We start from the raw sequence: 22299 nt of genomic DNA, 5'->3' as shown, positions 1-22299 counted from the left end.
ATAGCACAAGGGTTAAGATTGTTACAAATGGTCAGAATAAAAGTATTTTTTGTCATGATCAAATTAAAGTGTCAGAGCAGTGTTTTCCAACACTGTCCTACATTTTGTCCTGCATCCAACCCTGCTCAAACACACTTGCCTTTGATGACTATCACTGTCACTGCCTCAGGTTTGCACAGGCAGGGCAACATGGAAAACATGAAGGACAGTGTGCCCCGAGGACTAGGGTGGAGAGACACTCACTCTGATAGAGCGAGAAGGCTCTGGTTCAAATCCAGGCTGGGTTCAAATCCCAACTTCCATGCAGTTTGAGTTGTTACTAAGGTGCAAGTACTGACCTTTTACTGACCACGCCTGAATGCTGCATGCATGAAGTGTTCCGGATGGGGGGGTTAAACAAAGAAAATAAATCGTACCTGCTTTACCAATATTTACTCTTGCGTGTTGTTTAAGTATTCGCAATGACCTGTTGTTTTCAGCATGCCTGCAGAAGTTGCATGAACATTTTTGAGCTACAGGTTCCCCGAGCACTCTGTACGTTCTTGATATTTCCTGTGGGCTCACCAAGCCATCTGCATTTCCCGTACAGGTTAGACAATTTTTCACCTGCAGACAATTCGTCAGACAGTCGACGCTAAGGTTTTACTAGTTCACCACTGTGCTCTTATCAAAAGCACCCAAGTGTCTGCTGAATGACTGTTAACAACCCCAAAAAGGCTCTTAGTGTCAACATAGAGCAAAATGAATTGTTGCCATGTTTCATTGAATGTATTTTTGAAATGCAGAGATTTCAGGATGTACCATTTTGCTGTTAACCCTTGTGCTATCTTGTGGGGTCCAGATGACCCCACCGTTACATTGACGCGTTATCCCTACCATAACAAAGGTGGTGAGGATTTCATGTAATCAATGGACACCAGTAAAGATCAAAATCATTGAAGAAAAAAGGTTCAGCGCACTGCCTTGGAGGCACGTTAACTTTGGGAGTGGGTCATCTAGACCCCACAAGACAGCACAAGGGATCCAACCAGAATGTGCTGCTGCGGTTGGAGATGTGACGGTGATCAAGCTCGTTCATGTTCTCTCGCTGCTCCCTCCCTCCTCTGGGCTCCTCTCAGGGTCAGGTATCACAACACTCGCTCCTACACACTCCCCCAGCCTGAAGAGCACACACACTCTCGCACATGCCTCACTTCCTCCCCCGAGCTTTTTAGGTAAAGACAGCATGGGAGGCTGCGGGCCGTGAAGATGGAAAAGAGAGTGTGCGTTATCCAGACTGACTTTCGCCAGTACCGGCCCACCATCGCCGCACAAAGAGCCACCCTGGTAAGAAGCCCGCTGCTCCTTCTCTTCAATGCTGCTTCACTTTTTCCTTTCGTTCCATTTGAGTTCTCTGGAGTGTGTTTGCAGAGCGAGTCTCTGCAGACTCACACCTTCCATCAACTCTTTGTGGCAGCAGGGGGTGTCAGAGAGCCGGACCTGTCCTGGCTTCTGTGTCTTCAGGTGCAAACGTAAATATGTCTTCATGTCATGTCTGAAAGTGTCCCATTCACCTGGTGCTGGTGAAAGACTTTGACTGATACTACTTCAGATCCGGAATTTTCTGAGACAATAGCATCTCTTAGATAGGCTACCGCATTTTCCGCACTATAGGGTGCTCCACATTATAAGGTGCATCGCCAATGAATGGTTTATTTTCAAACGTTTGACATAAACAAGGTGCACCCAACTCTACGGTGCATTAAGCAGAAACAAAAGAGTCAAAGATAAATCTGTAAATCAGTCAGAACTTATTAACAGGAATTCTAGAACTTGTTTGTAACACACTACATGTTAGCCGTGTTAGCATGTTCACAATACTTGTGACTCCCTACCTTGTTTGTAACAGGTAAAAAAACAGACTCATAGCGTTAAAACAAATGTTACTGTGACTAAGCTAACCCCTAACCTTTTTAGTAACGTGTAAAACAAACACAGTCCAACATCGCTACACGTTAGCCGTGTTAGCATGTTCACAATACTTGTGACTCCCTACCTTGTTTGTAACAGGTAAAAAAACAGACACATAGCGTTAAAACAAATGTTACTGTGACTATGCTAACCCCTAACCTTTTTAGTAACGTGTAAAACAAACACAGTCCAACATCGCTACACGTTAGCAGCGTTAGCTTTTTTACAATAACACCCAACTTTGATTGGAACTCGAAAAAACAAAAAAAACAGACTGACATTTTGACAGAGCTCTGTGTATCAGTGACATCAGTAAACACAACAGAATTGATCCATATTTGAGGCGCTGCAGATTACAAACTGTGCCCTATCGTGCAGAAAATACTGTACTTTAAGCAGCTTTCTATTAATCCTAGAAGATGCACGAATGAACAAATGTCTAGAAATGTCCGACTGAAGTAAAAAACAATAAACAACTTTAAAATGTGGTCTATGCTTTGCCAGGCATTTGTGTGCACTCAGTAAGAAGTCAGTACTCGCGCTTTTCTAATGATTAGTGTGATGTAAGGGCACCGTTTGACAACATCACCCGTACATCATAAGTGTGTGTGACTATAGCCTTACCACACGCTCAACAATTTGTTCCATTTTCTGATGCCCCTTAAGGTGCCCGTACGAGCCTTGGCCGAACTCCTCTATATGAGCCTCCACGGGCCCGGACCATCCAAAAACCTGCAGCACCTGAATGGGTCAACCCATGTACGGTTCCAATGCTTAAGAAACAAATCGGGGTCAATTATGACGTTTACCGTGGACCGGGGTGGTATTTTCTCTTCAGTAATAATAATAACAATAATAATAATGAACGTAAATCCACTGTGTAATCATGTGCAACTTTATTAGCGGTGTCCTCTTAACGTCACACCAACAACAGAACATCACATGAGCAACATCGTTTCTACCCCAACCCAATGTGACACACTCTGGTTGCTATGGTAATGTTTAAACATCCCTTCAAAATAAGACAACACAAAAAGTGCATGTAAATGCTCGCTAATCACAGCAGCACAGAGTCAGTGGGAGCCCTGAGCTTGTTTGGCTGCAACGAGACGGTCCCATCTTGGGGTTATGGGAGACAATGATACCCGAAGTGTGTTACTTAGGTCCACTCTGCTCCGTAATTTGGTTTTGGTTGCCGTCACTGCAGAAAACCCAGCTTCACACAGATACGATGTTGGAAATGGTAACAGGGTTTTTCAGTGCTGTTGTGGTGATCTCGGGGTATTCTGCCATGACTTTCATCCAGAACAACGGCAGAGTTGATGTCTTGAACAGATGTTTAAGGTCCCCGTCATTTGCGATCCCCAGCAGTTGATCTTCTTCACACATCGACATACTGGATTCACCCGGTTTGCTGACAAATGGGTTGCGGATCCATTCCTTGGCAGTTCGTGGATCTTCTGTGGTTGGGAGGTAGCCCTGAAACATGCCAAATGCGCCTCTGCTCACACACTGTCGCCACAAATGCAGTTTGGCTTTGAATGCGGCTATTTTATCTGCTGACTTGAAGATAGTTGTCATTTTTCCTTGAAGTGACAAGTTCAGTTCATTGAGCAGGTTGAATATGTCGCACAAGTAAGCCGGTTTTGTGATCAATTCCTCATCGCTGAAGTGTGACGCCAGCGGTGACTCTCTTTCAGAGAGAAATCTCTGCAGCAGCTTTCGTAATTCAAATACTCTGGCCAGCGATCTCCCTCGGGATAACCATCTTATCTCCGCATATAAGAGAAGGCGTCTGTGGTCCGCATCCGTCTGTTCACAAAGCTGTTCAAACAGGCGCGAATTAAGGGCGTGTGCTTTAATGTGGTTGATGACTTTAACCACATCATTCAGTACGTCTCTCGGCTCCTGTGGCATTTTTCGGCTAGCCAGCATTTCCCTGTGAATGACACTTGATCCGAGCAGTTAAACCAGACAGCCGTCCAGTCATGGCAGCAGCTCCATCTGTGCATATGCCGACACAAAAGGACCAGTTTAGTTTACCTGACATATAATCATTCAGCGACTTGAATAGTTCTGCAGCTGTAGTTTTCGTTGGCAACGATAGTGCACACAACATATGTTCCTGCGTATCCTCCTGGTAAAGATATCGCACATAAACAAGAAGTAGTGCCTTGTTGTCAATATCTGTTGACTCGTCAACCTGGAGAGCACACCAAGGTGAATTATTAATTCTCCCCAACAGCTATGTCTCAATGTCCTCTGCTATTTCTTCAATGCGCCGAGTGACGGTGCTCGCTGAAAGAGGCACCTGTGAAATCTTTTTAACAGCACCCTCTCCTAGAGGTTCACGGCAAATGTCTTTGGCAGCGGGTAGAATAAGGTCTTCACCAATAGTGAATGGCTTCTTGCCTTAGCAATACGTTTAGCCACCAAACATGATGCTCTCAGTGCACTCGCATTCGCTGACGTGGTGGCCATCAGTAACTGCTTCTGCCCTTCATGTTCACGTTTTTTCCTTTGAAAATACTCCAAAGGCTTGTCTTTTACCGTGGGGTGCTTTTTCTCCAAGTGGCGAAGCAATTTTGAAGGCTTCATCGCCTCATTGGAGAGTCGGTCACCGCATATTACGCACAGCGGGTTTGGTGCGTGGGAATTGCCCGTAGCGATAAATCCATATTTTAAATAGGTTTTTTGATACTGCCTGTTAAAGGCAGATTTCCCTTTTTCAGCGGGTGCAGGTTCCTCTTCTGTCCCTTCATTGGAGCGTTTCCCCTCCTCAAAGCAACTTTCTAAAGAAGTTTGTTTTTTGCTCATTTTGGTTGTTTGGGTTTAATTTTAGCGGGGTGTATCACGTGATGTTTGGTGTCGCGACTTTGACGTGCGTTAAGTGTGACGGATGTAACAGAGAGAATCCGGTCACTTTTCAAAATAAAACGTTTTTTTCTAAAGAAAAAACAATAAAATGGAAATTATTTTTTCTTTCTGTGCGTCCCGGTGCATGCCAAAATTTCCCGCAGCCTGGTACCGGTCCGCGGCCCGGTGCCAAGTGTCCCGCGGACCGCCCGGTGGTTGGGGACCACTGCTCTAAGTAATTCATAGTACGATGAATTCCTACTTAGGACTAGGTGTGTGATGTTGAGTGTGGTTTCCTTCCTCTGTTGTGGTTCAGACCTGTCCAGGGTTTACCCCACTTTTCCCCTTTTACAGCTGAGATAGGCTCCTGTGCCCCCTGTTAGAATAATGTGTGCAGAGATTATAGATGAAAACCATTTCAGTTTTTTGTTCTTCTAGCAAAGTCATACTCCTAAATCTTTTCACTGTTCTTTGACTTTGTTCCTTCATTACAATGTCAGATTGTGATATAAAAGATAGGCGACATATAGTTTTCGCCATCACGAAAAAAGGCAGATTGACAGTTTTAATTTGAAAGACAATGGCTTTTGACTGTTTTGGTTTATGACAAAAAAGTAGGTTTAAAAACACGTTTTTATAAGTCACAAACAGACAAAAACATAATCAAAATGTCAGTCTCATCCATAATGCTAACTCATCAAAATGAACCAGTCTATGTAGTGACTGTGGACCTCGGGTGGTGCAGGAAGTAGACCATGGACGTTCCTTTCACAAAGTAAAGTAGGACAGGTTAGAAACAGGCCTGGAAGCTTTGGAAGATGATGATGAAGATCATGATGACGATGACAAAGGGATGGAGAGGCGTAAATCAGGGACAGCTTCCAGAGACATGCTGGCAGAAACAGCAGCCAGAGATCCACAAAGCAAAGACAACTGTGTGCCTTAGAAAGTCATCAACAAAGTCATAAACAGTCCATGTGGTGTTGATATCTGCTTCCATTGTGCAACAGTCAGAGAGCTCATGAAAATGTGTTTTCATGAGCCATATTTTGAAAAAGAGTAAATACATTGTTTTTGTTTTTTTTTTCTTTATGGGAGCCATGTTATTTAAAAAAAAAACTTTATGGAAGTTGGAGGTTGGTTAGTCTACAACGGGACAAGAAAAACAATAAATGATTCCTTCGGTGTCTGAATATTATTGTGATTGATAAGAAAAAAACTAATGCAATAGTAAAATTGAAACATGTTGCTAAACTATTTTATATTTGAATAAGTAATTAAAAAATAAAAATGCAGAGGAAGATTGTTCAGGAGGAAGATTACTAGTGAGGATGAAGATGTACAAGCTGAAATTAGAAGAGAAGAAGAAAATGAGAAAGGTGGAGGTGCATTTTCTATATTAATAAAGTTCTTTAGTGCAATAATCAATTTAAATATTTTTTTCTCAAAGCTCTGTCTCCGATTTTATTTACAGTTAAGATTTATTCTCAAATACAGTAATCTATATTAGTGTTGTAACAAGTCATTTTAACAAGGATTCTCATCATAATTTGTGGTGCCTGCAATTCATAATCCATATTTGCTCATTTTGATCGATTAGATTCACTGAGCTAAAACCGATTAGGGACATCTTTATCCTAAACTTCAACAAGTGTGACTCAGAAGTTTTTTAGATTCTTTTTATTTCTTGCAAGATAATCAAGTGTAACTTATGTGACCAAACAAACAAGTAAATAAGAATGAATATGGGCAAATGTAAATATACTTTGCATAATATAGACCCTTTAAGTGTCTGGGCTACCACAAACATCCATCCCATAGTTGGTTCAAAGATTTTATTCGGACTTTGTTGTGCAGATTTAATAGTAACATACGCCACAGCAGGAGGTGGATTCAGGGGTTCACTATTGCTGCCTTTAGGTCGGCTGGTATTTTCTAGCATTTGCTCACACTGACCTCAACAAACACAAAAAACACACTTGTTGCACACTCATGCCAGACTCGCAACTACACACTGATCTGTGAGAAAACACACAATAATGCAAAATATTGCATATATTTTATTGTGTCCATGTTTTTCTATGCATTACATTTTTGAAAAAAACAACAACTTTAAAGTAGCTATTTTATTGTTTATTATTAGTTAAAATCTTTGCTTTTCTGTTGGACATTAAAACATTTTTTGAACAAAGTTCATTTCTTAATAAAGGTTCAAGTGTTAAATAAATGACCGAGACTAGAAATAAACATTAGGGCTTTGATAAAAAGTACCTGGCTGTAACTGATACTCTGGTTTAGTTTTCACTAGTTATCTACTATAAATAATTACAACTCTCCCGGTCTGTAACTAAAGTAACTAATGCTTGTTAAAAGGAAAGTTTTTCTGGGCTTTGTTGCCATCTGCCCTCATATTTTCCATGCCTTCACTGAGAAACATGTCTTGCTTTCAGTCCTTGGTGAGCCTTATGTGGGTTCTCCAATGAAAGAATACTTTTTCATGTGGTCTTCCTCCTGTATAGTGATAAAATCAGAGGTATCCCATTGATCTCTAGGTAATGCCATGTTTTGGTCTCCTCGGCTCAGGGTAACCACAGTTCACAAGGCCTGTAACCCTCCATCACTGTCACTTAAGACTCAGATATCTCATCCAAAGGGACAACAATAACTATCAAAAAAAGACAATACAAAAGCCGTTCTCCATAAGATCAGTGTATAATGTCAACAGCAGCCTCAGCAGGATAATTGAACGACAACAGTCAAGTCACAGAGATGGTTAATGAGCTGGTATGAATGCAGCTGACCTGTGATCGCTTGAGCACATGAGTGTAAGTGAACTACGACGGGCTTCAGTGATCAAAGGCGGGCAGCACCTCCCTGAACGACCTGGATCCAGAGTTCAGCCAGAGGTCAGGCTTCATCCTGCACTCCATTCATCTGCAGGCGGGTTGCACACGTGGGGCTTCTCCATAGAGATGAATCACAAGAGAAGGGGAGATGGGAATTCAGCAGGATTAAATGCATCTGGTGAACTGCAGGTTACCCGAGCTAGCCTAAAGGAACTAATTCAATTTATTCTAGATGATTTTTAAATATAAAAATTAGTCTATCATGAAAATATTCAATATTTTTGTCGGTTAATTGAAAAAGTGAACATTTATCTTGGAATCACTGGACATCAACTGGAACATTTCAAATCTGATTTTTATTCAGCATGATGATTTTTGGCTTTAGGATTTGGAAACTTGTTACATGAGAAATATTCTAAAATATGTCAATGTTAGAAACTCATAGTGCCTAATCAGTCACTGAACCTAAAAACACCTGCAAACGTCTTCTTCCTCACAGCTGTGGGTTGATTGATAGCTAATGTCTTGTGAAGCTAACCGTGTGATTTAGCTTCATTGCATTTATTCCAGTGGGACTCAGACATTTACAACTACCACAGGAAAACTCTATGTACCATCCCTCAAAGTTCAGTGCTGGGACCACGCTCATTTAATGCACTTATTATTGACATTCAGAAGATAACTTGCCATTTTGGGTTGCCGTTGTTCCCTTCCAAGTCATGTAACTGAAACAACCTTGCTTGTCAAACATGATGGGCCCTGAAGTGGCTGGCCATTTGAAATAAAACCAGTCATATCAGTCAATTCTGTAGAAGACCAACCCCATTTGGGGAGGAGACAGTGATATCTTCATGCAAATTTTGGGTCTTACTTTGCTTGCTTGTTTCAAAGTTGTAATAGAATTGAAAAGGGCCTTGCTCATGCTTCCATGGCAGCTTCTGAAATGTTCTGGAATGCACTGAGGGTGAAATAAGGGGGCAGAACTGTGAAAACAGTCTATTCTTCCTCTTCCATTAAACGTCATGGTTGGTTCGGTTCAGTCAACAGTCTCTAGCCGTCCTTCAAACTCAAACTCACTTTTCTCCCTTTTAGCCCTTGTGCTATCAGATGACCCCACCCTTACATTGACGTGTTCTCCCTACCAAGACAAAGGTGGATAAAGGTGGAGAGGATTTCATGTAATCCATGGACACCAGTGAAGATCAAAAATCATTAGAGAAAAAAGGTTCAGCGCACTGTGTAGTGGGTCTAGATAACCCCACTCCCAACGTTAACGTGCCTCCAAGGCACGTTAACGTTGGCAGACGACCCCACTGTGGGGGTCGTCTGGACCCCACTAGATAGCAGAAAGGTTTAGGAAGGCAAGAGTCGTCACTTTTCCTTTTTATACAGTCCGATGATCTGTAAAATATGACAATTGGATTCTTTAGCAGTCCTTGCAGGAAAAAACCCCATTCACTTTGAGGCACAACCAATGGTTGAAGAACATTCTTTGTTTTTTGCCAGTTCAGAGTTTTTCTGGGTGAAAAGGTTTTTCTGTGCCTAAATGTTTGTTGTTAGATGTGCAAAACTCTAAATACAGATAAAAACTTATTGTGAGCAAATGAAAAAATGCTGTTGGAAAAAGAGCTTATTTGTGACGTAGAAGCTACATTGTGCGGGGCACAAGCTCCCTGCTTTGCTCCATTCTGTTTCACCAACTTGCAGACAGATAGATCTATGAACGTCTTTGTTTTCCATGTCTGAGCTGGAATCTGGGTCAAAATTGTACAACTGGATAGCTCTGATATTGCTCACCATTTTTATTAATGCTAATGCTAATGTTAGGTTGGGGTTTTGAGGGGCTGTAAGCTAGTGGGAGAGAGTGTATACAAAATGGATGATGGGAAATGAGCACAGACCCACCAACAGTGGGTCAAAGGTGAATTTCTAATGAACTCCTAGTGCTGTGCAGAAAGTATGTCCTATAAATTAACAGATGTCTTGATTTTGGTTAAAAACAGCAGAATCAAAATCAGCCAAAAAAAAAAAGGGAAGACTTTGAAAATAGATCAACAGATGATTGGACTGAGTTATTAAGAGCTCTGTCTTTTTCTCATCTTATTCTGCAGCTTTTTGAGTGTCTACTGTCAAACTCTTAAATTTTTTGGTCATTTTTGATACATGTTCATAACTTCTTTCGTATTTTTTGTATTTAAAAGCATGTTCAAAGCAGTTAATGCCAAGTCTTTGCTATCATCATAAGACTATTTTCCACCCATTACGTCATCTTCAAAGAAAGCAGCAGAAATCACAGAATTATTATTCCTATCACTTTTGCTCTCACTGGAAATGTCAGGATTTGGAGGCTCCTGTTGGTTTGTGTTGTGGAAAACCAACATTAGAGGATTGTTCCTGAAACGTGACTCAGATGAACAGTGGCTAACCTTCATTAGCTGAGGCGGGAACTTCAGGAGCTCATGTGAACTCAAGTCAAAACATGAAGCCTTTGCTCAAGAAGCATTCATTATGAGGATTGTGCTGCAACAAAGACAGCATTTACTGTGCGCTTTGTTAACACCAGCAGTGGCTTTACAGGTGGGCCACCATGACGGCACAGAAGGTGAAGCACCCATGTGTCACATTCATCTCCCTGCATGCTGGGTGTGCCGGTAAATCCGGTGCTGACGGCTGAATGTAAAATGTTTTCAAATCCACTGCAGGCAGAGGAACTTCAAGGGTGTCAGGTGGCTAATCCTGGTGACACACACGTCTTAAATCTTATTTGGACAGCGCACAAATTACCAGGTTGCACTTTAGAAAGTTGAAATCACGTATTCCAGCTGGTAGACAGGCGTCAGGTTGTCAGAAAGTGCAGCAAACGATAGCTCTGTTTCTAGAGCTCCACCAGCAGAAGGTTCCTTCAGTTTCTCATTCAGATCATCCAGAATAAAACGGGCACCTCTTCTTTTACAGAGCCTGTGTTTGCTTTCCCATTGGAAATTATGAAAATAAAGTATATTCCAGTATTCAGATGTCTACAAATCAGTTTTATTTACTGCATAACTTTTCTTTTCCCTGCACAAAAGATGTTATTTTGCTCAGTTTTGGTGCAGAACCAAGTAGTTTTTCTTTTGTTTATTAAGCCTCAATCCCAGTTATTGGGTTGAAATTTGTATAAAGCCGGGATGCAGAGGAAGAGTAGTTGATCTCTGATTGAAATATCGCAGGTTTGGTTCCCACCTTGCCCACCCATGTGCCAAAGTGTCCTTGGGCAAGGCATTGAACCACATTGTCTCTGGTAGTTGGCGCCAGTATTTGGTGGCGGAGCCGCCATCAGTGTGTGAATGTGTGTGTGAATGGGAATGTGACTGTAAAGTGCTTTGGGCCTTCAAGGAAGGCAGTAAGGAGCCAAATGTTAGCTATATGCTACATTTAAAGTAAGAATTTGAGATTGCGATGGAGGACATCAGGACATATGTGGTCAGAACAATCAGAATGTAATGCTAAATACACACCAAGCATAGGACCACGTGTTAAAGAAAGCGTCAAAAACGGGATTTTGAACTTGCTTTTAGCATACGCTGTTCACATTGGACAGTCAAAACCCAATACTAGAGGGTGTACAGTACTTATAGCTGAAAGTGTCTTAGTGCAAAATGTCACAGCAAGGCTTTTTCTTTCACAGCTCTATTCCGATGTATAAATAACTTGATGTCATATAATTCTGGCTGGGCACAAACCCCAATTGTTAATTTCTCCTTTCAAACGGTTGGCAATTCCATAAAATAAAGAGGATGCCATCCATACGTTCCTACCAAAACCAAGTCCCTGATTTGTCAAAGTTTAACTGGTTTAACTTTCAGCGTGCGTTCAATGGCCACACGTCTTGAACGTAGAGCCTGAAAATGGTTCTACACAGAACACCATCGGTGTACAGAGCTTCCCATTCATTTGAATGGGACGGTGTGTCCAAACTTTTGGTCTGTACTGTAGCTACACGTGAACGCAAGAGTATTGACTATGGAAGCCCAGAGCGCACAATTATGTGTGTTTACATGGACTTTTCATTGAAAGTGGTCACTTGAATGCCCTTTGCTGAACGTGTGAAGCAATGTAGCAGTCAGTTCTCATTGAAGAACATATATTAAAAAAAAATTAAAAACTTTATATGGATGGATTAAAGTCAATCAGGAAGTAAGAAAAGCGTTCAGAGTTCTTTTCTTATATTTTCTACACCATGATGTTCACCAATCTTTCTCACGTGTCCAGTTTGAGATTTCTATTGAACTTCAGAAGAGAACTTAGACTTTGTTCCTTAACACTGAAAATTAACCAAACTTGTGCTGCGTTTACAGGCGATTGCAATTTGCGCATCAAATTCACGGCCGCCTCCTCTTTTTTGATGTGCGACAATCATGATTCACACCTCCAGCTTCAATGTATGCCGGTTCCGGGTTACGGGTTATCTTCAAATGTACAAATGCAATCAGAGGTCCTGCAGCACAATTTGAGGGTTAGGTCTGTTGGCCTGGTGGTAGTGCATTTCGGACAGCATAAATTCTGATGCTCTGTGAATTTTCTCCTCAATGTTGGCCATGTCATCAACATATTTAGGCCAAAACTGATCTCCTGGTTTGTTGATGCGATGCAACACAAATTTTACGCCAAAGTTCAAATAGTTTCTTGAGGCTTATTAAAGCAAGGTGCCAAAAACACACGCCACTGCCGAACCATTGACAGTAATTGAGAACTGGACCGAGTGACTACTCCCCCTTCGCGCTCTAAACAGGAAGTACCTGCTGGCTTTAAGAAGCCAAAATCCCATTGACTTCTATAGAGAAATAAACAGCTGGTACTCAGTCATTCTGTTGGTAAGAAGAACCAGTCTACAACTTTACATTAACAACTAATGCTATTTTCATACTTTTGCTGTAGTGCAAGTTATTCAAGTTATAAACCGACCAATCAGATGCCTCAATAAAAGTAGGTTGCCTCACAATATTTGGTTGGAAACGGAAGCAAGGCATTTTTCATGGGGGATGTCACACGCTATCCGTCCAGGTATATTATACAGTCAATGTGCCAGACCACTGCCTTGCCTTCTGCTCAAATTTCCTCTGATTGTGTCTGTACATTGACTTAACATTGAAGCTGCCGTGTGAACGCAACTTTAGACTTAATACTTATTTTTCATAACCTAATTTATACTGCAGAAATTTGCCGTGTAACTTTTGTTAAAAACCCTGAAAAAAATCCTGTAAATCATTGAATTATAGTTTTTCTTCTCAAAGATAATTAGCTGGAAACATTCAGTTGTCCGTCATCGTGCCGTTTTCTCCGAGAGCTGGAGAGGTCTTTTCAGAGTTGGGTTCGTAGAGAGACCTGGTGGGCTCCCGGGGGTGGAGGGGCAGGGGCTAGGGGGAGCTGCAGTTCTGTCATCTTCATCCCAGCAACACTTCCACTGGCTGGCTGCTGGCTGAACTCCACCTCTGATCTCGGAGCTTGGTACCAAACAGAAACTAGGTCTGCACAAAGGAATGTTTGCTTTGACTGAGTGGAGGTGTCAGGCTGATGGAGGGAAGTTCACGGGGAGAACCACAAGTGCAGATCCAGCTGTTAAATCATGCAGGGTCTGATGGGTGAGGGTCAGTCCCTGCAAAGGAGGTCCCATTCCAGATCCCGTCTGGACTCTTTTCTGTTTACATTCTCTCGGGTCCAAGTGCAGGTTAGGGGATCTTTCTGCTTTCCTTTAGTCTAAAGCATGTGAGTATAAATGCATGATGGGTCATTTCTTAGTGTGATAATAAAGTGAAGAATGTGCCACAAAGATGATGATTAGGGAATTTGAGATTAATCTGGGATTAGTGAGGAGTGATTACACGGAGACCTGCACAGACAGTGACAGTGAGTTTGGAAAGTGTCTTTGCAGACCCATCATGGTGAACATTTTACAGTTTCAGATCCTCACATCCTGACCTTGTTTAGATGTCCATCTTCATGGTGTTTTATGCCCCCTGTTTAATGCAGTGATTGTTTGGATGAGAGATGGGTCTATCTACTGTAAACCTCATCATAATAAGACATTTTAGTAGTAGAAGTACAGCAACTAGTGCTGTCTTCTGGTCCTAATTTGTATGAATGAATATGTTAAAATCAAAGGGACTAACTTTTTGCGGGAATATTTTAACTCAGGGAGTAAAAATATTAATTTGGTTTGGTTTTAAAACAGTGCTGTTCACGTGATAAGTGTGCACTCCTTGTGCACAGCCTGACAAGTAGAAATGAGAAAATTAGACAATCGAAGTGCAGTTTGGGAGGGTATCCTACAGGCGTCTCACAGGTACTTACGTATCACCTGCACACCTCGTGCATGAGGTCAGAAAGGAGTCAATGCTCGCACCTTACTAATCCTTGCGCTATCTTGTTGGGTCCAGATGACCCCATCCTCCAAGGCACATTAACATTGGGGAATGGGGTCATCTGGACCCTACAAGATAGCACAAGGGTTAATGACTAAAGTGTGGCATCAGGGCACCGAACGACACCAGCATCCATACGTCACAATTCAAGCAACTTGCATTATCCTTCTACGCTTACCACATGCACGATAGTTGTACGCGTCATTTCCATGACGTCCATTGAGCCTCAAGGGGACCACTAAGAAGTCGACCACTTCCCTTAAGATATGACCGCTCCACAGGCCCGGACAACCCAAAAACCTGCAGCACCTGTAGGGGGTCAACCCCCCATATGGGTGCATGTGACTAAAGCTTTAGTCATGACAAATAGACTTCTTGTATGTCTGAAATGTGTGCCTCATCCAAGGAAATTCTTCCATTTGAGTTAAAGTTTGTAAAGAGCAAAGCTTTTTAGATCTCAGGTGATTTCACTTCAAATAAACAAGGAATTAAGGGAGGCGTCATGTAGCATCAAGTGTTTCAAATCCTTTTATTTATGCTTTTCAAGCTGTTCTTGGGTTTAAGGTTGCACTCATTGCTCCTCAAACTGATTCACAAAGTAGTGGGACGGAGTTTTTTCACGTACAGGTTTGTTTTGAACGCTTTCACTTTTCTGTCCCTCAGCTGAACTGAGTCCATATTAATCTAATTTTCAGACCTAGCGAAGAATCATTCAGAGCTATGACTATAGCGTCACTCTTAGAAAAACATTTAGTTAGAGATTAGCTAGAGACTCTTCATTTGTGATGAAAATATGAAGCAGTGAACACCTGACAGCTGTAGCAGCTGGATCCTCCTCCTCAGGGCTTCGTCACTCGTCGCTCTTTGGGTTGTTGAGGAGCTGCTGGCAGGTTAAATTCCAGGCTTTTACCGTGGTGGGGGGCACATTTTGAATGCTGAGAGGCTTTCTGAGCAGTCGACACTGAGATCACTGAGTGTTTTCACGGGACGATGGTTTTGCTGCGCAACCTGGTAATGATTTTTTTTTTTCCTGACATTGATGGTAAACTGGCTGTCTTTCCCAGTTCAACCATCTGATAAAAACAGATCCAGAATGCCGTGCATTCTTAACTCCCAGCCTGACAGACAGGAGCTAATAAAGAGAACTGAATCCACATGTGGCAACGTTCTTCTGGATTCCTGATTCCTCTGGATTCTATAAATTTTCTATTCTAGTTTTCCTAATTTTCAGTTTGGAGGGCGTTTCCGTGTCTCTCTGTGGCATCTAACTTTTTTACAATACTTTTCTCTTTATTTAATAAGAAAGCTATTAGACCAAGAAAGAATGTCTTCTCCAGAGTTACGTCTTCTGAAGCACAAATTCCTATTTCACATTGTTAGCAGACAGTCTGCCAGTTTTTCCTCCACTTTTAAACTGTTGATGCATCCTTAGGTGTGTATGTGGGTCGTTGTGGGTCTCTCTGGACCTGCAATGGACTTGTGTACGAACCAGGCTTCACCCAACAATGCGCCTTTTAATCCAGAGTGTCTTCCATATGGAATAATTCCAGTTTTGTTTGCTGGAACCATTGATGCTGGATTCATTCATTCATCTTCTTCCGTTTGTCCCTTTTGGGGTCACGGGGCTGCCGGAGCCTATCCTGGTCACTTGTGGGCGAAGGTAGGGGGCACCAGTCTGTCGCAGAAGAAGCTGGATAATGTTGCTAATTGTGAATAAAGGTTTCATAATTTGATGCAGTGGAAGGCAGGAGACCAAGACTCTTGAATTGAGACAAAATTTAAGAAATAAACACAATGAAAATAGGACAACACCAATCTTTGGTAAACCTGGAATTAGGAAAAAATAACGACTGCAAAGAACATTAACCTGACTGAAAACCATGAGCTGAAACAGGCAGAGGACTAACTGAAACAGAAAGAGCAACTGATGATCATTGAACCTGAAAAGTGGCAGAACCAACATATAAACAAAGCACGAATAAAGAAACTGAACAAAATGGGCCCAGTGCTTCACAAAAAACAAGTAGACTTCGGTGAAGCTGTGGGTCAAAGAACCTGCAGCTACATTCAAAATCCATGTAGAAAATCTACAGAAGGACATTTTTCTGCATTTGGTCTTTCTAATCAAAATTAGTGTTATTGTTTTTTTACTGTAAAACTCATGAAAGCGTTTAACCCTTGTGCTATCCTAGGCACCTTAACATTGGGAGTTGGGTCATCTAGACCCACTAGACAGTGCTCTGAACCTTTTTTCTTCAATGATTTGTGATCTTCACTGGTGTCCTTGGATTACATGAAATCTTTCCACCTTTATCCACTTTTGTCATGGTAGGGAGAACACGTCAATGTAGGGGTGGGGTCATTTAAGATAGCACAAGGGTTAAACAAATGCGGAGAAAGTAATTAGGAAAAAGTGTGTTGAAGACACGTTCGATCTTCCAAAACCCCCTTTTCAGATAAATGAGGGATTCGCTATTTCTCTGTTGATTTCTTTGCTTTTCCAGGAAAGACCTTTTATATCAGATGTAATATTTTCCACATAAAACTGCCCAGACTTTACGCCGGTTATACATTTTTATTAAATACTACAGTCTTTATCCTTTTCCTCTGAACATGCCCCCCCACCCCCCATTCATGGAATCATTCAAAATGCACAAATTAACCCGTATCTTGTTTTATTTTGCGCTCCAATGCAGAGATTAGAGTTTCTGTTTGTGATTTTTAAATCCTGACTTTATTCTCTGTCAGATAAATGCATTTAGACACTAAAGAAAAATACAATTAGAAACAACAGACCACCACAACAAGAATCAAGTTTCTAATGCACGAGGGAGAAAAGCAAGTGTGACAGAAGACAACCACCACGCTTCTCTTCTCCAAGAACTGCCTCTCCCAGTGCACCTTTTATCGATAATTCAAGTAGTAGTAGTAAGTAGTTCATTAGGGGGTGTCGTATAATGACCCATTTGGGTGGATTCTAAGTTCAAACAGTATTCCTTATCAGCTAAGGACAGTGTGTCGTAAAACCCCCTCTTCGTAGCTGGGGATGAGAAACAGATGAAAAAAAACATAACATACATTTAAACATACATTTAAACAAATACATTTAAACAATGATAATAATAAAACAATTTCCTTCACATAGTCTCTCCTGTTTATCATTGATAAATGTTAAAATCTCACATCCAATATCACATCTCTTTTCAGTTTTCTGACATCTTAATTTTCATAACACTTTCAATTTACACTCAGATGAGAAGTTTTTCTTTTTTTTTTTTTTTAAATAGTCATTACAGTTTCAAAATCATTACAGTCAACTTGTTCTCCCTTTAATAACAAGTTGTATTCTTGACTCAGAAAAACACTTTGTAGTCCACCATTCACTGCTCTGGAAATCATTGACTGACTACAAAGAAAAATGCACATAGTGAACACACAACATATAATCAGTACCATAAGAATAGGTGTCACTATTTTAAACAAAAATTGCCACCAGGAACCAAAAGCAAGCAAGGGGAAGAAATCCCAAGATTGGGGTTTCCTGTCATCCTGCATTGCCTGCTGAACCTTTACAAGTTGATATAATGCTTCAGTGATGCTGTGACCTTCATCTGTGTTGTCAGGAATAAACGTACAACAGGTATCATTTAACATTTTACAAACACCTCCCTCCTGAGCAACCAATAGGTCCAAAACCAATCTGTTCTGTAGAACCATAACTCTCATGCTTGACATTTCTTCATTATAGCCTTTAAATGCTTTAATTGTAGCGTTCAAAATAAATCGATAATCAATGGTCTCAATTCTGAGAGCGTTTTTAGCAGTTCCCACCCAGGGAAACAATGCCATAGTTACCTTTTGCCCCAGTATTTCAGTGTTTATGGTCTTCAGGTACATCTGATCCCCAAATGGAAACATGTGGTTGACATCAATAAGGTTACGTCGGTGGCACAGGTGAGAATCATGGACTGCAGAAACTATGAAAGTGTGATCTGTGACCTTTACGGGAGCACAAATCCCACCCCAGTCTCTAGGCAGACTGAGGTAGAGGGCCTGCCCACATAACCAAAACATTTGATCAACCACATAAGTACCATTGTTACCTGGCATTAAATCTGGATTAGATCCAACACAACGTCCTCTGGGGCAGGGAACCGCATAACCATGGTAGACTCTGTCATTGATTATCTGGACTGTGAAGGGAACAAGAAGTTCAAGACACATCTTTGTCGGCAAAATTCCTAAAAACTCTGTGCCATCGTTAGTTATGCAATGTGGAAACACAGTTCCTGGTTCCACACTAGCATTTAGAGCTAATGATTTGGTCAATTTCAGTTTTTTAAACTGGTACAAACTCTTACAACTCGGTCTTACAAGAGTACCATTTGAAGTGGTAACGGCTCCCGTACTAATATACCCTCTGGTACTATATTCAATAACACAGTCGCTCTTCCACTCAGAAAATTGCTTTGCCTTTAAATTTGGATTTAGGGATGAAGCTGGAATTACAGAACAAACATAGCAATCAGATCTATTCATTTCCTTAGCCAGTAACATAACATACCTATACCAAGAATTTGTCATATGCAGGTGAGTCATGTTCCTTCTTTGACTATTCAAAACATCATGTTCATCAATACTCAGCCATTGTCGAGAAGTGTTTAGTCTTTCCTCGTTGGTTGTTCTTCTTGAAGGTGGATAACGATTCCAAAAGAACCAAATCCATGTGGTGGCTCCTGCTGAGAGTAGCAGGAACAGTAGACCAAATAACCTGTTTCTTACGCCAGTTAGACATGCCATGGTGGATATGTACCTATCTTCGGGAGGGAGAGATTACTAGCACATCACCTCCTCAAGTCCTCTAACAGTGTAGGATCAGTGTAGTGCAAAAGAGATCTGGTGTTCTTTCTTCCCTAAAACCAGGGGGATCTCCCTGTTTCTATACAGCTGCCTCCCTTTGCAGACAGACTTCCCCACTAAGCAGTTGGAATTAGCCTCATCCAGATGCAGTGTGATAGGTGGATCCAAGACGTCCTTTCAGCAATCTTTAGAGCTGTTGGTGTAGTCAGCAGGACTTGGAATGGCCCCTCCCCCCATGGGCTGGACCAACACTTCCTTTTTATGGCCTTCACAAACACCCAGTCACCAACCTGCACTGGTGAGGTGTCCTGTGGAGATAAAAAGGAATCTGGCACTTGATTTGTCCTTTGCACATCTTTAGTGGTAAACATTTTTCTCAAATAATCCACTAAATTTGGATCATCAACTGGAGAATGTGGCTGTGTAGGATCAAGGTCTGGTAACCTATAAGAACGTCCAAACAACATTTCGAAAGGCGTTAAAGGTTGATCTGCTGTGCGTGTGATACGCATGCTTAGTTGAACTAAGTCAATGCAGTCAGGCCACTGTCTGTTTGTCTCTTCCATGCATTTCTTTAGCTTTGATTTGATAGTGCCATTAGTTCTCTCAACTAATCCTGCACTTTGTGGGTGATAACTACAATGTCTCTTTAGATCAATACAAAGAAGTTGAGCCATTTTTTCTATCACTTTTACCAAATTTACCAAATGTTTACCATTATCACTTCTTATCACTTGTGGTATGCCAAAGGTTGGGATAATTCTTTTACAAATAGCTTTAGCTACTGTAATAGCATCTTGTGTTGCACATGGAAAAATTTCAACCCATTTACAAAATGCATCAATAATCACTAAACAATATTTCAATCCTTTACTTTTATTTAATTCAATAACATTCATATGGATTGTATGGAAAGGAAAAGGTGGTTCAGGAAATTTTCCTCTTTTTGGTCAAACATTGCCTTGGGGATTATGACGCAAACATGTAACACATTGTTTACAAAAAATTTTTGAATAGAGAATAGATTGATAAGTTTTATAATATTTCTCTAATAAATTAATCATCCCCCCTGTTGAAACATGGCAAGGCCCATGACTCAAAATTGCTGTAGATGGATTTTGGTAAAATAGGTTTTCCTTCCGTGCTGACATAAAGACCTTGTTCAAACTTTGCTCCCTTTTTCAACCATGGATCTTTTTCTTGTTTTGGTGCGCTGTACTGCTTTCTCTTAAAACATCAGCAGTTGCATCTGCAGTCACATCCTCATTAGTGCACATTTCTGCATCTTTTGTGGCAGCATGCTTTGCTGTTGCATCTGCAAAGGCATTTCCTGTAGAAAGAGGATCTGTTTCTCGTGTGTGCCTCGCATTTACATATTGTCACTTTAGATGGTAACATTACAGCAGTCAATCATTCTTTCAGTAAGTCTACATGCGTTACTGGTTTTCCTGTTGGTGTTTTAAACCCTCTGGGAGTTATTCCAGGAAGCATGTTTAAACTAGGCTGACTTTAAGCCTGAACTCTGGCTGAAATCCGCCTGAACTTGCTTACTCTGGGTATGTCGGTTCCAAAAGACCGGATATAAGTTAGCGTAATTACGCTCCACTTGGTAGCCGTGGGTTACTGCACGTACACAGAAGGTACATAAAGACATTCTCAATGGATCGGCGTTTTGGAGTCACCATGGAAACACGTGGTGAAAAAAAGAGAGCGCTATACTTCAGTGAGACAGAGTCGGAGATTAATGACGGCTATGAAGATTATACGTCCATCAAAAAAGTAATACGGCTGCATCATCAAAAGAAAAGAAAGAGTTTCTGCTTGTAGTAGAAGAACAAAAAAATTAAGTGAACGAGTTTCTGATTTTATTTCCATTTTCCTTGTGACGCATATACATATATATATATATATATATATATATATATATATATATATATATAGATAGATAGATAGATAGATAGATAGATAGATATAAATAAGTTTTATATATATATATATATATATAATTAATAATATAATATATATATATATATATATTAATATAATTATATAATTATATAATAATATAAAACAATTATATAATAATATAATTGAGTTAAATTTATTCAACCTAATTTCTTACGTCTATAAACTCAATAATAGTTTATACAACTCAAATTTACATATTTATCTAACTAAATGTCATACTACTCCAATTCAATTAATATTTTTTCCATCTTAATTAATTTTATATCTTGATCTCTCTTATGTCTAAGTTTGAGACGGCAGATATGCTCATTTTTATAACAATAAAAAGGATGGGGAAAAAATACACTTTGCGCAGAAATTCATTAAAGAATTTTCCATCATTGTAACTACAGCAATGAACGGTAGGGGTGCCATAACTAGTCATCCTCTCCTTCACTCTCACTCATGGTGCAGAGACATAAGCATAGTAGGACAAAATTGTTCGGCGAAACATAGTAAAACAGCTAAACAACTAAACAGATTTTGTCAAAAACCCACACTAAACCCAAATCTGTCCAGAAAGGTAAAGGAAATGGTATCCCACAATCCCTTGCGGTGCCGATCTAACAGCAGCACCAAAGTTACACCTACTTAATTGAATTAATTTGAATGAAAGTAAAAGAAATGTCTGATAACTGTGTTATTTTTAAACTAACTTAACAAAAAATGATTTATCTTAAATGAAGCAAATTATTAAGTTAGATCAAAGTAAAAAAGTTTATCTTTCCAACATCCATATGTGATCTTATCATCCTCTCACAGTGTAAAAAGTATTATCTGAGCTTCTTCATCCACTAAATCATCTTCAAATGGACACGGCATGCTGCTTCACCTCACTAAAAAAAAACAAACTAACCTTCAACTAAACCTGCTCCAAACCAGGTTATGTTCAGAGCATTGAGTTGCCATGGCAACTTGACCTACCCTGAAACATACCTCCATTTCTGGAACCAAAAGCTGAGGTTATCAACTTCCTTAACCTCAAACTTACCATGGGAGCTAGCATAAGCTGCTTTCTGGAATACCCCCCTGCTCTTCCACTGTTTACAAAATAAATGCACTGTAGCAAATGCACATTGGCTATCAGTGTAACTGGCTTATCTTTAAACAGTTAGCATGTTTCAGGTAAAGCTGTCAACTCTGTTGATTGTGCTGAGGAATTTCCAGGCAGGGGTCCTGCCTTCAGAACCTTATCTTGAGTTATGACAGCGTAGCATACTTTGTTCTTGCCTGTTTCATCCTTTTTTGCTGACCCATCAACAAAAATTGTTTCTCCTTCAGTGAGATCTAAAAATTCATCACTAATTGGTTGAATTTCTAGTTGAGATTCATCTTTTATCTTGTCATTTTTCTACCATATATAGTCAATCTGATTTCTT

General features: G+C 40.6%; 2 protein-coding genes across 2 annotated transcripts in view; one reads left to right on the top strand and one right to left on the bottom strand.

The window, feature by feature from the left end:
* Positions 1-1186: 1186 nt before the first annotated feature.
* The window catches only part of LOC101168994 (myosin-16), a 59563-nt gene continuing 38450 nt past the window's right edge, over positions 1187-22299 (top strand). Inside the window, exon 1 of the mRNA XM_011488463.3 lies at positions 1187-1326. Coding sequence (XP_011486765.1) covers positions 1249-1326 — 78 coding nt within the window. The 5' untranslated portion in view covers positions 1187-1248. The remainder of the gene's footprint in view (positions 1327-22299) is intronic.
* LOC111946373 lies at positions 17141-20649 on the bottom strand. Its single transcript, XM_023949097.1, has 2 exons — positions 18157-20649; positions 17141-18030 (listed from the first exon to the last, which is right to left on the bottom strand). Exons 1-2 carry the CDS (start codon positions 18851-18853, stop codon positions 17333-17335), a joined length of 1395 nt encoding a protein of 464 aa, XP_023804865.1. The 5' UTR covers positions 18854-20649; the 3' UTR covers positions 17141-17332.

The sequence above is a fragment of the Oryzias latipes genome, chromosome 19 (genome assembly GCF_002234675.1).
Source record: "Oryzias latipes chromosome 19, ASM223467v1".
In the NCBI taxonomy this organism is placed as follows: domain Eukaryota; kingdom Metazoa; phylum Chordata; class Actinopteri; order Beloniformes; family Adrianichthyidae; genus Oryzias; species Oryzias latipes.
Note: the sequence above shows the minus strand (reverse complement) of the source record. Positions and strands in the feature narration are given on the sequence as shown.